The 21,673-nt window shown below is 46.9% G+C and overlaps 1 protein-coding gene across 1 annotated transcript; it reads right to left on the reverse strand.

Moving 5' to 3' along the window:
* Positions 1-15,998: 15,998 nt before the first annotated feature.
* LOC119389898 (sulfotransferase ssu-1) lies at positions 15,999-17,244 on the reverse strand. The gene has a single exon (XM_037657320.2). It carries the CDS (start codon positions 17,018-17,020, stop codon positions 16,130-16,132), a length of 891 nt encoding a protein of 296 aa, XP_037513248.1. The 5' UTR covers positions 17,021-17,244; the 3' UTR covers positions 15,999-16,129.
* Between the last annotated feature and the right edge of the window lie 4,429 nt (positions 17,245-21,673).

Here is a 21,673-nt window from a genome sequence, read left to right on the forward strand (position 1 = left end):
TGTACTCGCGTGTTTCATTAGCGATAGTACGGCGTTGGAACTGTCCCCTACCACTGCGTGTTGCACGGATCTAGTCATTTGCCTGGCTGTGCAAGCGATCGCCGTGTTGCTGCAGTGAAAAGATGCTGCTCAGCGACTACGCCAAGTCGCTGTCTGATCCCGAGCGCAGGAGATACCACATCAAAGTCGCAAAATGCGGTAGCGACGACCCCTTGGCGCTTTCCGATGACCAGTTCACGAACGATGTTGGCTGCTATCCCAGCGTAGACCGTGCGGATATCAACGATTATCTTGTTCACGGGACAAGTTTCGTGACGCGGGAGCAGCTTAAGAGCTACAAATCCTTGGAGGCTCACAATTATGTCACAAGCGGCCTCGTGGAGCCACCAAGGGTGAAAACTCTTCGTGATGGCAACATCGTCGTCGTTTCAAAGGTAGGCTGTTGCTCGCGCTTCTTTTAGCGTGCGTTGTGGACTTGTAGCCGAGATTGAGGCTCAGCGCCCAGTCGGGATTGGCCTCGTCCATCGAATAAGCTGGTCTTCCTGAAATGGAACGTACGCTGCAGTGCTGTACGTAAAATATAACGCCGAGGAGATGCATTTTATGCTGCTGCCGCGCTCACCTGTGATGAAATGCGCCCCGCAAACGCGGTAGTGCGTCGCCGCGGCGATTCGTCCAAGTCTTAGCGACGAACTCTGCTCAGCCATAGAGCTCTCCGCTTTGACGACAGCTTCGTTGTCTTCGCACACTGTCCTGATATAACTTTCGGCACGACATAGAACCCTATCCGTTGAAAGTTCTCGTCGTTGGGGCTGTTCCTTGTGCGGTTGGAGCAACCGTAAACAGCGCAGTTCACCATAGCCGATTGACGCAGCTCGACGCGCAACAACATCCTGCGGCTTGGGCACTTTTACAAGTCCATGCAACACGCAGTGGTAGGGGACAGTTCCAACGCCGTACTATCGTTAATGAAACACGCGAGTACACGGAAGGCAAGGAAACACCACACAACACCTAGCGCGTACACACAGCAAACACAGTAGCAAGCGTGGGTCGGCTGCTGCACGAGAACCGCAAAAATGGCGCCCAGCTCGGGGCACCGCAGCGCCACATTGCGGCTCAGTTTCAGTGCATACTCCCTATAGGGTCTTTTTGCAACGCAGTTTCATCACCGACATGGCCCTGAGGTAGAACACTGGGCTCCCACGCAGAGGGCCCACGTTCGAACCTCGTTCCATCCTGGAAATTTTTTCTTATTTCTTTTTTTTTTTCTTATTTCGTGCGATAGTGGTTACGGACACCGGCGGCGGCGGCGGACAACGACGGCGCCAAAAACGGCCATTGAAATGATCTCATAACAGCTTTCGCTGTAAAATAAAGACTGAGTAATGCTTACCATTGCAATAAACGCGCACCTTACGTAGGAAGTTGAATTCTACATTACTATTTTATTACTTTCATTCCATCACTCCTCACTTTTATTCCGAGGCTGCAGCGTTACTGGCGTCGCTGACATCGCCGCGAGATTCATTGTGGGAACCTGCAGTCTCATCTTCGCGGTCTCGCAGACCTTCAGCTCCGTCCAGCACGTTCGATATGGCGGTCTTCTTGAAGCTGTTGGCAACCACATCGTCGTAGATGCAGCTCCACGCCTCGGAAATCCAAGAGCAGAGCACCTCCGCGGCCACTAGCGCAGCCACCAATTTTTTTCGTGGGGTTCAAGCAGAGTTTATTCATGTTCGTGCGTGTGTTTGTATGTGTATATATACACATGCAAAATTGCAATTTTCCGGGGGAGGGGGTGGGTTGTGCGCGCCTGCGTGCGTATAAGGTCTAATGACACTGCACAACAGTCCTTACGCCCGTCCCTCACGTATTCGAGGACGCCACCTCAACGTGGGGGAACCTTTGGATCCACGGACAGCCCGACGCGTCCTGTTAGTAGCCATCTGCTTCGCACGTTTATTCTTCTAGTACCGTATTCGGATTTTGTCGACGCCGAAATACCTGGCGGCAGCGCGGTTGCCATGCTCTAGCGCGCAGTCAACAGCCTTAAGCTTAAACGCGGCAGTAAAACTCGCATACCGCCCTATGGTGAAACAGCACCGAAACAACCAACCACAAAGCACACTGTCACCTAGCAAAATGGTGGAAACGTGGCATTTTCAGGAATTATGGGAGCGCGTCGGAACGTGTTGCTGCGGGATGACAATAGGTCAACCAACAGGTGGATGTTGCGCACAGTAGTGCGGGGAATGACAACAAAGATGGAAAAAGCCAATTTTTTTCCCTCGTGAGTGCGTTACACGCATCCAGAGAGTTTCTTCGGTATAAGCAATGAATTATATCGTTGAAATCAGCAAGTCTGCGGCAATTACGCAGCCATGTTCACTTTTAGGCCACAGAAATAGAGATGGGCGCGCTGAGCTGCCACTGACTATGGAAACACATGGTGGTCGTGTGACCAAAACTGCGGTATTTGTCTTCACTACAATCGTGATACGGCACGTTTCCGCCATTTGAGGCGAAAATTAAGAATCTGTTTGGTGCTGCAGTTCGCTTGGAGAGCCTTGAATAGTCGTTTACGCAGCTTCCGAAAGGTGGTAGACAAATGACTTCGCACAGCACATATACCTGCAGCAAGATCGGGGTGCGGTCATTACGCGGGGGAAGGAAATCGAATTTTGAGGATAAGATTTGGGGGGCGATAATTGTGCGAGTAAATACGGTATGCACCGTGCACTGGAGCTTCCCCCTGGGTCAGCAACGCGACAACACAAACTAGCGTGTCGCAATAGCCAAGTTGGTCAGGCTTCATAAACATTCACTGCGACATCGGATTTCCTATGATGAGCCAAAGTGTGTTTAATATGGAAGATCATAAGTGGGCATGCGATGAACGATCGTCGAGCCATGAAGCGTGTTTGTGTGTCTCGAATAATGTCCGGTTGTCCCCGCATCCCCATCTGCCGATGTCCGACGCATAAGTTAGAGCTACTTAGCACATTTGGTCAATGTACGGTGCCTGTGCACGGCCCTGTTCGTAAGTGTAAAGGAATTTCTTCAACATTGGTCGCCTCCTCCGTCATTTCGTGTCTTTCTCAGCTTTTTTGGCAGTCACGTTGAATTTGCGCATTTATTCTTTGCATTTGCTTTTTCTAGCATACACGTTCCTTTCCAGTGCAAAACTACATCAGCGTGGTCTACACGAGCTAAAATATCTCAAGACGTGGAAGTGCAACTCTCCAGAAGCCCTTTGCGGCCAGATAACAGCAAAAGATTAAAAAAGACATCGGAGTCTTCAGGGCACACAGCGCGCAGTTATCTGGAGGAGGTTGAGATAAGCGGACGCCAAGGCTCACGCGGTTAAAGCCCAGCCTTATGATAGCAGAGACACACGAGGAGAGTAATAATGAGGTTTTCGCGCGTAGCCGCCCACCGCGACACCGCCCAAAGAACGAAAGCTGCGATGAAGATTCTTTTGCACAAAATCACATGAGCAACGCTACATGAGCGTTTTTGTAGACATGGTCAAATCAGCCAGGCTGCAGGAGATTTCAACAAGTTTCTTTTGCTGTCTTTCGCGGTTACTTCTGTTTACAACATTGACCATCATATGCCTATGTGCCTGAGAAATTAGACTGTAGTATTAAGCAATGCCAAATGCATTTTGAGTCGTCACGTATTTGAGAGACGAGTAATTAAGCGGCGTTCAACGAACTGCAGGAATTCAAGCTCGTTGATCTTAACGTTAATATAAGTATACGCCGTTTATTGAATCCGTCTAAATACAGCTTCTCTCAAATGCCTCGTTAGACGCTCCTCTGTGAGGACGCACGGAAAATTGAGCTCAAGTCTATAATACTTTTTTTCTCATAAGGGAACAATAAAATGCATGTCAACATATGTACAAATAAGTACCAATTTCTTAATAGCGTGAAAGTGCATGGCGCCCGCATTGAACGTGGATACATTAAGTTGTCCGCCTCTGTGAAACAGTGGTTACGGTGCTCGGCTGTGCTGGTCGCGGGTTCGATCCCGGCCGTGGCGGTGGCACATCGATGGAGGCGATATGCTAGAGGCCTGTGTACTGTGTGATGTCAGTGCACGTAAAAGAACACCAAATGGTCGAAATTTCCGGAGCCCTCCACTACGGCGTGCTTCAAAACCATATCGTTGTTTTGGAACGTAAAACCTCAGGTATTATTGTTATGCTTTAAATTGTAACGTTGTGCTATATACCTTAATATTATCACCGATCACTTATGCAAAAGTGAGCGAGTGCTGTTACCTTTCTATCAAGGCGTGCTATCCTGTCATTCCAGAGTTTCGCGCATGCTATTCGCTAGCGAGATTTACGGACCGTCGACGTATACCACTATGTGGGAGGAAGGCTGTTCGAGGCATTAGCTTTAAATGTCAATGCTCCAAGGTCTTCGCGAAGAACATTGAAGCAAACGAATTTTAGCCAGTTTCACGACGTGTAAACCGTTAGACAGCGAAGCTGTCTAACGGTTAGCTAGTGAGATCATGTGGTGTCCTAAATCCTCTGCTAGGTTTGAAATACGCGCACTTGCACATTTCGAGCATTATCTTTATTGGCATAATCATAATCTTTTCGAACATCATCGTCATTATTATGATCATCATTCCCTTTCATTTACTTATTCACTCCCTCCTCTGGTCACGTGGCCTGCTGACGCCTACCACTACTACTACTACTACTGCTGCTGCTGCAACTACTACTACTACTAGCACGACGGCCCCGGCACGCGGTAGACTAAGACATCTTCCCTGTGAAAAGCTGACGCGCGACCTGCGTGTAGTTTATCCACTTCCTTTTTGCGACGCTGCATAAGTAAAAAGAAAAAGAAAAGCACATCAGCTCGCGAAATGCGCGTCACCTTCGCTTCCGCGCCATTCGCATGATAGGTACGGTTAATTAACATTTTAATCCATGAACGATTCATCGTTCGCCTGTGTAGGCATTAATTTTATTTATTTTTATTTGAATATACTGTAGCCCTAATGCAGGGCTATATCAGGAGTGGATGAGTTATACAAAACTAATACAAACTGAGCAAGAAACAACAACCATAAAACTGAAATACCCCCCCCCAATACATAAGAAATCATCACTTTGCATATTACAAACAAGATATTTACCTATTTTTTATGTGGGTAATAGCGGCATCAATGAAATTTTGTAATGGTAGGGAACGAATACTGTCCGGTAGGGAATTCCAGAGGTCTATTGTACGTGGGAAAAAACTAAATTTGAATGTGTTAGTACGAGCGAATAAAGGCTTTATGTTCAGGATGTGAGAGCTGCGGGTGCAAGTTTCTTCCATAAATGCGATGTAATTACCACCCGTGATACTAGGAGAGGAGTTGATGACTGTATATAATAGTTTTAAAGATTCGATGCGATAACGAGAGTGCAATGGTACAATGTTCAGTGATTTCAGCGCCTGTGTTGGTAAGAAGTTGTGGCTGTAGTTACGGCAGATGAAGCGAATGACTTTACGTTGAACGCTCTGCAGGATTTTTAGGTCACATTGTTTATAAGGGTACCAAACGACAGATGCGTATTCCAGAATAGGGCGAATTAACGTTTTATACAGAAGTAGTTTGGTATCGCGGGGGGATTTAGCCAAAGTACGCCGCAAATAACCTAATTTTTTTAGAGCTTTCTCGCTGATGTATTCGATGTGGTTGGTCCAGGAAAGATTTTTTGTTAGAATCACACCCAATTATTTATATTGAGACACTCTTTTAAGTTGTCTACCATCCAGATAATAATCAAACGAAAGCGGGTTTGTCCATTGGTAAATGACATGACTGTTTTAATGCAATTGACGTTCATCTTCCATGTTTTGCACCAAGCGCTGACAGAAATGAGCGATTGTGAAAGACGGTGATGACCTTCTGCAGAATTAATGGATTCGTATAATACGCAATCATCAGCATAAAGTATTATTTTAGATGAGGTGCAGTGAGGTAAATCAATAATATATATGAGGATTAATAATGGGCCCAGTACAGGTCCCTGCGGAACGCCTGACGTGACGTCAACGAGGGGTGATTCCATTGAATTGAAAGAAACAAATTGTGAGCGAAAAATGAAGGAAATTGATTCGGAATATTAGGCGCGAAGTGGACACGGACGGAAAGGGAGACACACACACAGGGCGCCCTGTCACCAGTTTATTCCAAGAAAAAACGAGGTGCTATTTATACAGACAGTGTTGTCACGTTCCATTGCTGCGAAGTCACATTCAGACACCGCAACTCTTTCTGTGATAAAGATACGGAGGCCACACTCACGCAGCGAACACCGGCTTCAATAATATGCTTAGCCTCAATTATTAACCTATTCCACTTGTCTCGACTTTTGGCGATCACGGAGCATGCGCGAAAATTCGGTACACACTTGCAATCTCTGCAATGTATCGCCAGGTGACCCTCTCTGCCATTCCTAACATTGTTGCAGTGCTGTCTGAGCCTGTCGTTTAAGCACTGCTCTGTTTGGCCTACGTACTTCTTGCCACAAGACAGGGGTATATCGTAGACCACGCCAACCTGGCATTCGACATATTTGCTTTCGTGATTTACGGTACAGGCAGGTGCTTTTCGGAGGCAAGGATTAGTCATTCTGCAAAGTTTTGACAACTTCAAAGGTGCAGAGAAAATCACCTTTACATCTGCTCGCTTAGCAATCTTCTTCAAGTTGTGCGACACGCGATGAAGATACGGTATCACAGCCACCTTTTCTTTTACACGAGATGGCTCTTGGTCCACTTGGCGGGTTCGCGATTTTTTCAAGATTGTTTCAGCTACCGAAACCAGTAAAACTTGCGGAAAGCCTGACTCTTCCAGGCGGTTTACCTGCTTGCCGAAACTCTCCGCAACACGATGGGTACAGGTTTTCTTAAAAACGTTAAGCAAGCAAAGGTTGGCGATACTGCATTTAACAAGCTTAGAATGACAGGAATTGAACGGTAGCAGCGGTTTAATCGCCCGTGGCTCGTACTGCCAGCAGACATGGTTAGTCTCTAAAAATAATCGCATATCTAAAAACCTTATGGATGAATCAACCGAAAGTTCGTGAGTCACTTAAATTGGAGATAAAATGTGCCTAAACGTTGTCAAGGTTTGGCTAACGACTACGTCGGCGTCACTGGAGGTCGTGTCAATAAAAACTAAAAAGTCATCGACGAACCTAAAAACTTTGGTAACGCCGCTACCCTCGATAAGACTGGCGATAGATCTGTCTGCCTGAGCTAAAAATAAATCACTTAAAATCGGAGCTAAACAAGACCCTATGCAGATGCCGCTCTTCTGAAGATACAGACGGCTGTCCCATTCCACGTAGGTGGACCTGAGGTACAGTTCTAAGAGTGCCATGAATCTGGCTGCCGGTATTCCTACCTCATTCTGAAATGACACGGCACCATGTCTGTCTATGTATTCTTGGATGCACTGAAGTAACTTGTCCTTGGGAATTGAATAGTACAGGTCCTTTAAACCTAAAGAAAATGCCTCAAACGTGGACCCCGCCCGGCCTGAAAGGAAGTTAACGACCTCGGTGGAATCGTGAACCAAGTAAGGGTCTTCCACTGCGAGCAGCTTAAGATTCTCTTGCAGAAAGACTGCGAGAGACTTCTGCCAAGTATTACGCTCTGACACAATTACTCTAAAGGGACAGTTTAGCTTGTGCGTCTTGGCACTAAAAAACACTTCGAGTGTACTTCCTTTACTCTTAGTAATGTCCCTCGCAAGCTTGGACAGGTTCATATTTTCGCACAACTTCTTAGCTTCAGTTTTCAGTTTCCTGAGAGGAACATCTTCGTGACAAAGAAAAACAGAGCTCAGGGCATCAAGCGCCTTCGCCTTGTATAAGTCCCGTGGAAAGACGGCAAAGCCACCTTCCTTGTCGGAAGCGAGCGCACAAAGGGCGTTCCTCCTCAGGTAAGAAGCGAGACGATGAACTGCAGGACGGCCTGGGCCACTGTTGTCTCGTACCAAGACATCTACACCGCTCGACACGCACCGATCCATCTCGCTGGCGTCTGCCAAACTGGAGACCTTGCGCACCAAGGAGAGCCGTTCCGAGGCGGTGGTCTGCGGCTGCACGGCGAACTTTGGCCCCTGAGCGAGACAGTTGCTGACGTCCTCAGGCAACGTCACGTCGCCCTCGGTGAAGATTCTGCTCTCCGGGACTCCCTTCTTCTTTGATCGATGATGGGCTCGCAGCTGCGACAGAGTACTCTGCCAAAGGAACTCGGTGGTCTGGCTCGCGAGACGGTTGAATTCCTTGTGGACCGGTTTGTTGCCATGTCCTCCCGTAGAGCTGAGCAGTTGGGCTTCCAGGTGTGTTCTGTAGAGGCGAGCTTGTCGTGACCATTCAGCCTTCAGGATTTTACACATGCGGTTTCCGTGACCAGCTGAGGGGTTGAAGCCACCGAAAATGGCCCTGACATCTTCTGGTAGCAGCTTATGCGGAATGCAATACGAGAGCAGGCGTGCTTTACATGTGGCGACTGCGATCAATGAAACTGTGACACATGGGTTTGAAGAAACATTCAGTGAAGAGCCCGATGTACTAGAAATATACGATGTGAGGGTGATCAACTGGCCGTGTTGGTATAGCATGATTCGGAATATTAGGCGCGAAGTGGACACGGCGGGAAAGGGAGACACACACACAGGGCGCCCTGTGTGTGTGTCTCCCTTTCCGTCCGTGTCCACTTCGCGCCTAATATTCCGAATCATGCAATACCAACACGCCCAGTTGATCACCCTCACAATGAAGGAAACTGGCGATCCAAGAGACAAGACGGGAATTATTGAGTATGGTATCTAATTTCACTAGCAACTTAGAATGAAGAACAGAGTCGAAAGCTTTAGAGAAGTCAATGAAAATGGCATCTATTTGATCTCCTATATCTAGGCTAGAGGCGACGTCATGAACAAAAGCGACTAATTGTGTAACAGTGCTGTAGCCACGACGGAAACCATGCTGAGCTGACGTTAGAACTTCACTGGAGTCGAGAAATTCGACGATATGCTTGTGAATAATCTGTCCCAACATCTTGCATGACAGTGGTGTAAGAGATATTGGCCTGTAATTAGATAAGAGTTGTCTGTCAGCAGATTTGAACAAAGGCAATACTTTCGCAGTTTTCCATGAAGATGGTACTTCACCACAGTCTAGGGATTTCTGGAAGATTACAGTAAGGTAACGGGCTGTCCGCGCGTAGTATCTCACAAGAAATGAATTCGGTATGCCGTCCGAACCGGAACATTTCTTGGTGTCGAGATTCAAGATTAGGTTCAATACACCTTCAGAGCTTATTACAATATCACCTAGTTTATTGGTTTGTACGTCATGATTAAAGATTGGAACAACATAGTTGTCGAGGGTGAAAACTTGTTCAAAATAAGAGGTAAATGCATTGGAAACTACGATGGGGTCGTTTGTAATGGTGTCATTAATCTTGAAAGAGGAACTAGTTGTTGGACTAGGCAAAACTGAAGTCCAGAACCTGCAAGGATTGGACTTAAGTAATAAAGCAAGTTGTACAGAAAAGTAGAAGTCTTTAGCGTTTTTTGTGCAAGCGCGAAGTTCTACCTTGGCTTGCTCAAAGGAAGCTTGAAGCTCAGGGTTAGCGTGTCTGGTTTTACGCAGTCTGCAACACGGCGAGATAAATGCAATATATGCATGTTAATCCAAGGCAGATTGCTATTCACCTTTTTTGTTTTTAATGGAATATAATTATTGATAGAAAATTTCACCAATGTCTCAAAATAACCCACAACACTGTCGACAGGAGACGTGGTGCTAAGTGACAAGAAATGGTCAAGGTTTTCCGCCAAAGTATCAGAAATAGACGTATTATCAGCTTTGTTGAAATCGCGAAATCTAGAGTAGCTGAAACGTTCATGCGGGATAGGACAATTAATTTGTACAAGGACTGCGTCATGGTCCGAAATTCCTTCTAATATGGTGTATTTAAAGCCTAAGTTAGCAAGACTGACACTAATAAAGACTAGGTCAAGTATAGAGTTCTGCCGCGTATTCTTATCAACTAATTGTATCAGGTTATGCGACGAGGAAAATGAAATTATTTCCCTATAGATAGGTGAATTAGCAGCGAAATATGTAAGGGAAGGCCAATGAATGCCCGGAACATTTAAGTCGCCAAGAATGATTTAAGTTTATGCTGTCGAGGCTATGGTCATGAACGAACTGAGAAATGTTATCGAAGAAGTCACTGGAGCTATCAGGAGGGCGATAGAGATCACAAATTGTTAAATTCTGCCTATGCGCTAGTAACTTACACCAAACGGATTCTAGATTAGGAGCGCCTGATAAAATCCTAAAGTTGAAATCAGCACGCAAGAGTAAAGCGACGCCTGCCCCTTTCTTATACTGGCGGTCGCACCGGATAGCAACGTAACCTGGAGGAGTGAATTCCGTATCATGAATATCCCCATGAAGCCATGTTTCAGTGATGCATATAATATGAGGGGAAGATGAATAATCTAGCGAAAGAAACTGTGGAAATTTGTTATGCTTCTAGCATTAACATTCAAAAGAATTAGCTCCGTAATAATTGAATGGGATTGTCAACCTAATGAAGGTGATGCGTTTGGCGGTTTGGTACTAGATTCAAAACCAGGAGCTCGAACCAAGCTATTCGTGACGCTGTCCCAGTTATAACGGATATTATCAATGAATAAGTTGTAGTGGAGCAGATGCACGACCGAGTATGCGCCTGTGAAGGAGGACGAAAAACGACCCGCGTTCTGATTGCGCGAGAGCCTGTGCCGCCGTTTGCCAGCCTTGCACTGGGTCAGCGTACGATCCCTTTTCGTCGCGACTTCATTACACCAATAAACCTCATCACATTTGGTGGAGGTGCTGGGTAGTGACTGCGTCAGTCATGTTGTCCGGTGGTCGCTCGGCCAACTTGCGAGAGCGGAGCTCCAGGTCTGGTTGGGAATCTCAGCAACCTCCACCAAATGATAAAATCTCATTTTTAATGTTAGAGCCATTGTTGCGTTGCTCAACCGAAGCATCCCAAAGTTTCTTGCGTACTGTGCGTACTCTAGATGAAAAATCTTCGGAGGGTTTTAGACCAGACTGTTTTAGCTTATGCGCGTTTTTCAGCATTGCTACCTTATCACTAAAGTCAAGCAACTTTATAATATTTGAACGAGAGTGTCCAGGGCGCATTCTGCCTAACCTGTGGAAGCGTTCAATCCGCGGGCATTGCATGGAAAGCTTGTTGAATACGTTCGAAACCTTGGACTGCAGTGTGTCACGAGACTCGTTGGTATCTTCAGGTATACCGTGAAGAATGATGTTATTCCTTCGTGTACGATTTTCTAGATCGTCACATTCAGTGGTTAGTTCGGCAACACTGCGCCTTAACTGAACCAAGTCAGGGCGAAGCTGATTGAGTCTTGATCCGTGAGCGCCTTAGAAAACGAATTCTCGAGAGCAGCCACACGCGATTCCAATGCATAGAAACGAGTATTCACTGCAATTTTTATTTCAGATATGTCTTGACACATACTTTTCCGGCAGGGAACTAAGTCAGCAATCATCTTCACAAAAGAAGGGTTGTCACAACTAGACATTACCAGTTCAGCTGACATCTCGAGAGAGTTAAGAGGGCTTGCCAGGGATTCGTCAGGTTTGCTCGTTTTAGAGGACACAAGTTTCCTAGGACCAGGATTAAGCTCGACGTCACCGCCCATGAGAAGAGGACCAAGGCTATTTATGACAAAGAACAATTGCAAATAAACTACTACTCAAACCACCGTGAGGGCAACAGAGCAGCAGCAGGAATCGATCGTCAGAACGAATACAGTACGAATTGTCGAGATAACGTACCTGTATAAACAAGAAGAAGCTTTTAGGCAACATGCTGAAGCTGCTGCTGCATTGCCCACTGCCAGGGCAGTTGAATATCGGAGCATTTATACTGCCAATGCTTGACGTCACCGATCTGATGTCGTCGTTTGTCGGAGTTTTGACGGTAGGGGCGTCCATAGGAGTGCGCAGCAACACCGAAGACGGAGGCACTTGCGCCGGAAACATATGCCTATCATGCACTTGGATGACAGGGCAGTGACGCAGTGAACTACCGGTGATCGCCACGTGCTCGACCATTGCAGGATGTAGCGTGCTCTTGAACCAAGCATCAGGGCCGGCGAAAACCAGGAGCTGTATAAACAAGAAGCTTTTAGGCAACATGCTGAAGCTGCTGCTGCTGCATTGCCCACTATCTATTATACACTGCCGATGAGGGTTTTTACGTCAATTCATACATTAACAGACAATTCTGGCAGGCGCTTTCAAAAATATTGCAACAGTTTATCGTCAGGTAGAACCCTACTTACCGTAAAATGCCAAGGTTAGCGCCCCCCACCCCCCCTTACCGTGAAGGATAATCCGACCAGATTTAGGGGGGGGGGGGGCACTTGCTTGGTCCCGGACCGAAAGTAAAGATGACGGGGGAAGATCAAAAATGTCCATCCATGTTTCTAATGAAATGCTTCAACCATGAAGCAGCGACCGATTTCACCAATATACGACAGGCCACATGCCAACGAAATTTCATAAACAACATTACTTACGCATTCAGTGTACTCATTTTTGTGGTTCTTTTTACAGAAGCGATACTCGCCTTGAAAAAAAAAGTGGCAGCAAGGTTGGAGGGGTAGGGGGGGTGCTTGCTGGGCCACTGACGCTTATTTCAGATCTCCTGAAAAAGGAAGGCGGGCGCTTGCTCGGGTGGGGGCGCTCGCTCGGCATTTTTTTGGTAGAACAAATATAAAAAGATAAGCACGTAACGGTTTGATAAATTGTCTCATTTATTATGTTAGATGCTGAATATACTTTATGCTAATTACTACTGAAGGCTTAATATTCAGGAGAACAGACACTAATGCCAACAGACACTAAGGCGAGGGATTATTGGTCAGCTGCCAGCTCGTGAAAAAAAGATCACGTGCTACGTGACACCAAAAGCCAGTAAAAGAGTGTCCCACACTCGCCGCCATGGCTGCGATTGGCGCTGTTTAACACTCCTAGGTTTAATGCACATATATACCCCATAAAGTGGACGGGAGGATTACCGCCGCCGTAGCTCAGCGGTAGAGCATCGGACGCGTTATTCGAAGGTCGCGTGTTCGGTTCCTGCCGGTGCGTCCACTTTACCTCTTACATATTTATATACTAATTGCTCCAAATAACACCCCCTACACTTTTCTTGGCATTAGTGCCTGTTAGTTCTCATTTATATTGTGTTTAACCAAGAAAAACGAGCCCTTAAAGGCAATCTTCTTTCCTTTACTGAAAGCTTAACTACATATGGTATAAAGCCAAACAAGACTGATATTCGGGGGATGATGAAGACTTGAAGTGGCGATTGTCGAAAAAGGACGGTTGTTGGGGTTTCACGTTCCAAAACCACGATGTCGTAGTGGAGGGCTCTGGAAATTTCGACCACCGGGGGTTCTTTAACGACGGCCTAAATCTAAGTAGACGGACCTGGTTTCTGGAATGTTGTGGAACATGGAATGCAGCTGTAAATTAATGAACTAATGAGTGCATATATTGGGCGTCAGCGCAAGGAAACAACGCAGGACGACGGGAAACACGCAGTGCTGAGTGATCGTGTCGTCCTGCGTCGTTCCTACGCGCTAAACTTCAAGATAGGGAATGCCAACTACCCCACCCGTCAGTTTTGGTGAACTTGTTCAGTAGAACACTGCGAAAACGACGGTGGTATAAAGTGAGGTCTAATGAAATGTGCGCTACATGCTAGTACATAAAGTGAGAAAGGACAGTTAGAGGTCTTTGTATTCAAACCACATGTTCTCTTCTACAGGACGATGGAATGTCACTTCGCTATATTTGATACAGCAGTGCTGTGCTTCAACGGTGGAGCTGTTATTGAGGTGGGAACCAATGTTCTATTCCTTACAGATAGTCTCTTGCCCTTCATCAATACTGTGCATACTAAGCAATGATCGTGTCCAAAGAAAAGTAAGCATGAAACCAAGCAAGAAGCAACCGGCCACTGTCTGGGTGGCGACAAAACCAGCATGCACGTGAGAAGAGCCGCTGGGACTCGGCTGCGATTGACAACTCGATGTTACTGCTATTGACAGCTTGATACCTATTCACATAGGCGTGCGAACAGGGGGCAAGGCCGATGGTGACGTCATTTTTTTTTATCTGGTCTAAAACTTTTGCTCCTTTGCAAGTAGCACGTGGAAGTTGAAGTGATCACGAAGAGCCCCTAAGGCACAGTGCGTCTAATGGTCCTTCAATGCCTGTCCTCATAGAGATTACGATTCATGTTTGCCTCACCTGCCTCATTAGAAGCAGCAATCTGCCTAAAGACTTGGATAGCGAATGCATGTCCGCATTCAGGTGTTTTATTAAGCCAATAACGTAGGACAAAAATGGCATGCACAAATCGTACCGCAAGCGTTGAAACGTGCCTGATGGTCACTTTTTGTGAAGTGCTTTGACTCTGTGTTTAATGAGTTAAATATGCGCTACGTTAACTCGCCTAGCTGCAGTTCCTGTGTGTATATAGCGCCGCAACTGCATTAACCAATGGGCCCAATACAACAGCCTGTGGGTAATAAAATGCGGGACCCTCTACGGCCGTATGCAACACAACTTCTCCAAACTCGCAATGTCTCCAAGGCGCCGGGGTCGGCACGGTATTAAATTACGTAGTTGTAGTACGCCTTAAATTGCAAAAGCATCTACGACATGTCGTCGACTCTTGATACGTTATACAATCTAAATTACTGCGAAGTAGCCTGCGGAGAAAGCATTGCGAAGCGCTATTGAAGTGAAGAACGGTCGGTCTAGCACACGATCTGTGCTTCAAAGCGCGCACTGGGTTACAGCGCTCCCGCTCTGCACGCAAATTTACGGAAGTACCACCGATTTGTAAGGTCAGTTGTAGCGTAAAATATTTTAAAGATCCCCAATTTGCACTAGAATTGATAACATAAATTAGAAAGAGAAGGTTAATTAAAAAGAGTTGAGGAGGAGGAGAAGGAGAGGTTGAGGAAAGGAAAGGGCGCAAGAAAGAGTTTATAGTAAATATCAACTTTAGGATCTTGTCCGCAACGGCTTTTAGTTCACCTTTTTATGGCGATTTAATTTCTAGATAATTTTCGCTTTTATGCCTACGCTATCATAAACAATAAATAAACGTAAATGAATTATTAAAAGTAAATAAAATATATATATATATATATATATATATATATATATATATATATATATATATATATATATATATATATATATATATATATCTGTGTGTGTGTGTGTATTGCTCTACTGATGGTGGAGTACCTAAATGCATGGCTGGCTCCAAAAATTTCAGCGAGCAGAATTTCACCCCATTTTGGGGGCTCACAAGCTCAGTGACATTTGCCATGCTTTTTTTTTTCGCACGAACTCGTCGAACAGTACTTTTTCACCGAAAGAAATGGTCAACTACCGGCACTTGTAGATAGAATAGAGAACAAAACAAAAGTACGTTTTCGTTTTAGGTATACATGACAGCAAAGTCAAATTGCCATGCTTTGCCCCGGGTATTCATTTCCCCCGTATGACTCAAACAGATCCAACTTTCATGACGCAACATCAACCTTAATAAGGCTGAACTTTCCTCATCTTGTGAGATCCAGGTATGAAAGACCCAATGGAGACAAGCATACGATGCGCGAATGTTGATTTCGCGATAGCTGCAGACAACTGAGAGCGGTCACGCATGAGAATACGTCAGGAATATTTGGAGTGTTTTCACCAAGCACCTAGAGCAGAAATGAAGCCTCTGGGCAGAATGGTGGCTATTAGCCACTGATATTACGAAAACGATTAGAACAGTTAGTGAGACCAAGCCGCGCATAATCGTGATATTGAATCAACTATACAGAGAAACAACTCCAATAGGAGAACAAGGTGCGTCATGTATTAAAGCACGTGAATTACATGCACACAGCTACGGTCTCACGTGTATACATCTCCGCAAGCTTGTGTTCGCATACACCACTTTCCGATGGCACCGGTGCCACATCACACGCACGTGGGCCCCTTCACCTCTCGAGGCCAGAGGAACTCGGCGCCGGACCCAGTGATCTTGCGTGCGAACTTACTCTCCAGCCTCTCGTTCTGGTCTTCAGTGAGATAGTTGCGCCAGTCGCCCACTCGGCCGCGGCGGATGAAACCCGGCATGTTCTCCGGCCTGGTGCTGGCCCACTGTTCGGGACGCTGCGCCTTCATAACGTCGAAGCTTGCTGCTGCAACGAGTGACCCCAAGTCTGGAGACTTCCATTCGGCGGGAAAGCACGGCTTCACGTGTTCTACAAGCTTGCCAACCTCTTGGAGGGTCCGCTCCATCAGGTCTTCGTAAGTGAGCAGAAGCACGTTCTCTTTGTTCCGATGTCGCCAAAGCGATAACAGGTGGTCATGATAGTCGGCGGAGTCCACTTCGCCTTGCAGGAAGGCCTCGAAGAAGTCGTCGAAGCTGCCGTCTGCGAAATGATAGTACTTCTCAAAGCCGCGTACATGGTGGTAGAGAGACACGCAGACGTCCTTTGGATTTCGCAGAACGCAAATGTAGCGGGGCTCGGCATGCCAGGGCATCACGTCGAAACAAAGGTGCGTTTTGATGGGCCTTGGAGAACGCTCCAAGGAGTCAAGTAGTTGGAGGCCACCTTTCTCCAGGAAGGGAGCATAGCTGTCCAGTCGGCGTCCCGGAGGCACGGGTTTCATGTCGTGGACGAGCAGGTAGAGCATGTACTGGACCCACGTGGTGCCTGACTTCGGATACGTCATCAGCAGTATGTCGCTGGAGCGGGGTTCGTAGTTGCAGGCAGCTTCGAAATCTGACCACTCGAAACCATCCCGAGGGAAAACCCAGCCCGTGGCATCGTGACGCTTGTAAGTTGGTCGTCGCTTCGCCATTATACCTAAGCAAGAATTCGTCCTTTCTCCGATCGGCGACGTTTGCTCGGAGAAACCGTCGAACACCGCCTCTTCCCCGAACTCCTAGTATAGCCGCTTCCCGGACTCTCGACACGGCCTTGCAAGAACAACGGCAAGCGGATGAGCGTGGACGCCGTCTCTAATTGCAGCAATGAAGATACTTCCCGTCGGAGGCCCAGTGTGCGACACCGGAGCGGGTGCGAAGCGTTGCTAGCTGTCCAAGGTTGCGCCGGAGCTGAAAACGCGGTTGCGATAGCCCCAATAGCCCAACGTCAAGTGCCACCTAGTAGCTCTGACAAGAACCTGTGGGCGCGTGTGTTGTATACGCGTCGATAGTCGTCGCCGTGTGTGCTTGTTCGTGCCCGCGCTACGGTCCCTAGATTATACTGGCACGGCCGCTGGATAAAAAAATCACACGGGTATGGCCTGCCGCATGCTCCGGAACTGCCGTGACTAGGCTAGTTTCCCGGACCACCGCCGCGGCGCCACCGGAGGGGGATGGGTTTCGCGGACGCCCGCGGGATCACATGCGCGGCGCGCTTGCGCAGTTATGCTTGAGCGTGTGCGTCTTCATGTGACGCTTGAAATTTTCTTTTAAAATCCATCTAGCGTGTACACATAAGTTAATTACCGATCTTTCTTGTACATACTTGTAGCTCTTGGGAATTTTTGGTCTTGCCTTGCCCAAGATGCATCTTCGCGCACCGATCGCTTTTTGCGAAAGTAATCGTGGGAATATTTTTGTGGTATCTTAGAAGACCACAACTAACCAAACTGGAGGCGCTGCACCTTTTCTAATGCATCGAAATTCTTTATTTTGGCTCTGAGTGTGTTGCTTCAGATATAATCATTTCATTTCGAAAAAGTGATCTCAAAAATTGCAGCTGCCACTCTTTATTTTACACGAAATAAGATAAACTTTTTCCTTCCTCCAAACATGTTTATAGTACACATACGATACGGTATCGCATGCAACTGCCACGGGATAATGCTTATCATGTGTGCGACCATCTCATTGAAGGAGATTCGAGCCACTTTGAAATTTCAGTAACTAGCTTCAATACTGACAATTGGGAGAGCTGTTACGGATTAAATAATATGAAAAAGGTCACACGGAAAGAGTGATGAAAAGGCTGAAAAACACGAACACAACTGCCTGCATTCCTGCGCTTTTCAGTATTTTTGTCTCTTCCCGTCACGCCGTTCATGATTAATGTAACGAATTCAACAATAAACATAAAATCAGGACAAAATGTGAGAGGTTATTTTATTATCAATTCAGGGCTCATCCCCGCTGGCTGCGAACGGCAGCTGGTTCCAAACGTTGTTGATATCCAGCGGCCGTGACACCACCTTCCCGTTTTCTCTTATGTCGTATTTTCTAGTTACCACCTTTCAGCCCGCGGTACATTTGTGATCGGTTCCGGTTGTTTCCGAACGCTGTCGCGTTGCGGTGGCGTGCGTTGCCCCGTAATGCCATGTGGTACTGATGTTGGTTGCGGTGAAAACCACGTGTATCCCTCTCATTCAGATAGTTCAGTTGTCTGTGGTCACTTGCGGAACGGGGCACAGACTCAAACTTACCTCAGCAAAACATGCGGAGACAAAAAAGTGCAGAAAATCGGCTGGTGGGCGACGACAAGATTTCATTTCAAACAAATATACATGGCAGCCAACACACACGTTGCAGGCCACTCCCAGGGACAAAGTAAACAGCTGTACGGTAGACAACAAAAAAAAGGAGGGGGGGGGGGTAAACGCTTTCCCTGTACTCTGTTTTCTTCTTTACGTTATTTTTCATTATTGTTTTCTTATGCCTACAGCTTGTTTCCCTGTCTACTTCTAGTCTGCGCAGACCATGAAACATTTCGTTTTGGTCTTTTGATGTTAGCCGCTGTACGGGCACGGGTGAATCTTCCTTGCACACCAACGTGATTGTATTCTGGCAGTCTCCGTCATGTGGTTCTGTCATCTATTACAGTTTATTTTTACTATTGTATATTGCCTACAAAGGTGCCCGTGCTCGCTCCAACGTACTCGAGTGTCCCAGAGCAGCCGTGGTTTTGCGTGCTACTATAGTATTTTTGTTAAACTAGGCCGTCTCGAAAAAAAAAACGAATTTGAGCGCTTGATGAATGCATGTATATATAAACGTTCTCATATATGTTCCCGTCGACGTGCCAAGCTTGCTCGCTTCTCACTGTGCAGAACACGGTTGGTTATATCGTTCAGCGAAAATGTCTGCTTAATGACAAAAAAACGAAAACGTCTAAAGAAACAACCAAGTTTATTCAACGACTCGTGTCAATTCTGCAGCATCGTGTGTGCACATAAATTAAACAACTTTGTTGAATACAGAAAATAGGATGGCTTCCCTGTATTATAGGAGAGACAATGAAAAGTGCAATGTTTTATCCGAATGGATGCTGTCCAGCCGACGTCAGGAAGTGCAACAGCACCATCGACAGCTGCTGAGAGCGTGTTCATAGCTGCAAGATGCTGAAGACGTTTCTCAGGAGGCGCAACGCTCTCATTCATCGATTTCCTGAAAAAGTAATTGCAGGAGCATTAATATTTCCGGCAGAACTGTTCGTGCACTTGCAGTTACGTCACAAGGCGTCTGTTAGAAATGCTACATGCGTAAAAATTAGGTGAGAACTGCTCTTTCACAGAACCTGTTATATAGTGCAATAGAACAGTCCAGAATGTGTTATGAAGTTCGAAAAACCCATCCTCGAGTTTAATGTTTCACGCTTTCACAGCGACCCGCTAGTGGGCCCACTTATTTATCAATAAAGCTTGCTCTTCATTTGAGAGATAGAAAAATTAAATGATTCCTAGCATCGCTACAAACGAGCGAAATCGCCGATGCGGTCGCCGAGTGCCCGTGTTAGCAGTGCTAAGCCTTTAGCTAGACATACTATTTTAACAGCCAATCTTCCCAAATGCTTTGTTTACCTTGCAATAGAAGATATTGTGCGGAGTTTACGTCAATTTTCTTTTAAAAAGTCGCGAATATTTCTGATAAACAACGCTTATTTGGGCAGCACTAAAAACAAAACTATTTTTGAACAGCTGTACTTGCTACAGCTAATGTTGAGCCTTCACCGAGGTTACCATGTTTCGATGGCCCAACCATCATGCTTGTAATTCTATAGCAGGCGTGGCAGCACTCGCGACGCTGTATCGCGCGAGCTCATCAATCATGCGTGTTTTGTTCGCGCAGAACGTGAATGTTAAACACGCGGTGATTGTTACATATCAACTGCACACAGGTAAAATTGCGCGGACTGATGGCAGCCTTGTTTACACTCACCTCTCAGGCGATGTCCCAGTCGGCGCGTAGCATTTCGATAGCGTAGCACTTCATTCCAGTAGCAGATCACGTTTACCAAAGCGCGAAGATGATTCAGTGCACCACAAGTGACAGCAATCGCAACCACGAAACGAGAACACATCCACAACACACCGCGAAACCGCCGAGTCCTAGCTTGCCGTGCATACGACGAGAACACCACGCCGCGCATTGATACAGCTTGGGCAAGAGCACATTTTTTTTTGTGTGTGTGTGGGAGCTTTTTCACATTTGTTAATTATTATGCCATATGAACGATATTACTTTACTTCTGCCGCAGTTGCCGTAGTTGACAAGACCGTTTACACTTAAATAAACTGTTAACAGTTCGTTTCGTTAGCGGACTCTTTGAATACGCGCATGCAGACCATTCGTTCGAGGCCGCCACTGCGCCGGAAAGTTCTGTGGGAGTAAACGTTGCTCCCTGTGGTCTAACAGTTCCTCCCTCACTTTGCACACGGCACCCTCGTCTTGCAGTTAATCCCTCCGGGGACTAACTACCTGTTGCGGGGACGAAATGCAGCACTTACTCCCATTTCGCGCCTTTGCGGCTTAGAGTGCAGTTACCCCCCACAAGGACGAACCACAGACCCCTTTTCGTCCTTTGCGGCTTAGAGTGTGGAAAATAGAATGCCTGGAGCTCGGCACGCACACGGAAACTTAAGTGGCTATTTAACCAGATTAGGCGAACGGACTCAACTGAATGCATGATATGTCATGACTGCGATAGATGAGATAGAAAAAGACCGCTTAGAACAACTGAGTGAGATCGCTTTTGTGACCACCACCAACTAATTTGCTGCGCCTGCTGCCCCAACGGAGCCTACGGCACCCGTTGCGCCGCAGTGGCCGCAACTGCAACTAGGGCCGACACGCGCTCTCCCATAGAAAGCCGCCCGACGCGGCTGGCGGTACCGTGCGCTTTTTCATCCAGCGGCCGTGATACTGGCTAGCCTCCCGTCTCCGCTCTCCGCCGCGGCCTCTCGGGAATGCATGCGGCGGCGGCCCTGCGGGCAATCGGAGTTCCTTGAGCAGACGCCCCTCCCGCGACTCTCTCTTACGGGCGGGCTGGCGGAGCCGTTTACAACCGCGCTCTCGCGTTTGCTTACCTTTTCACGTCGAAGGTCTGCGGTGTTTGCTTTTATTACAAAACGTGACATTGAGCACAAATAAGTAAGGAATACCCAGCGCTAGTTAAAGTTGCAGAAGAGCACGAAGTCTGGCGTCACACAAGAGTGCATCCGTCCTGATTATCACTTCACGAGACAGAATTGAGA

The sequence above is a fragment of the Rhipicephalus sanguineus genome, chromosome 1, assembly GCF_013339695.2.
Source record: "Rhipicephalus sanguineus isolate Rsan-2018 chromosome 1, BIME_Rsan_1.4, whole genome shotgun sequence".
Lineage (NCBI taxonomy): Eukaryota > Metazoa > Arthropoda > Arachnida > Ixodida > Ixodidae > Rhipicephalus > Rhipicephalus sanguineus.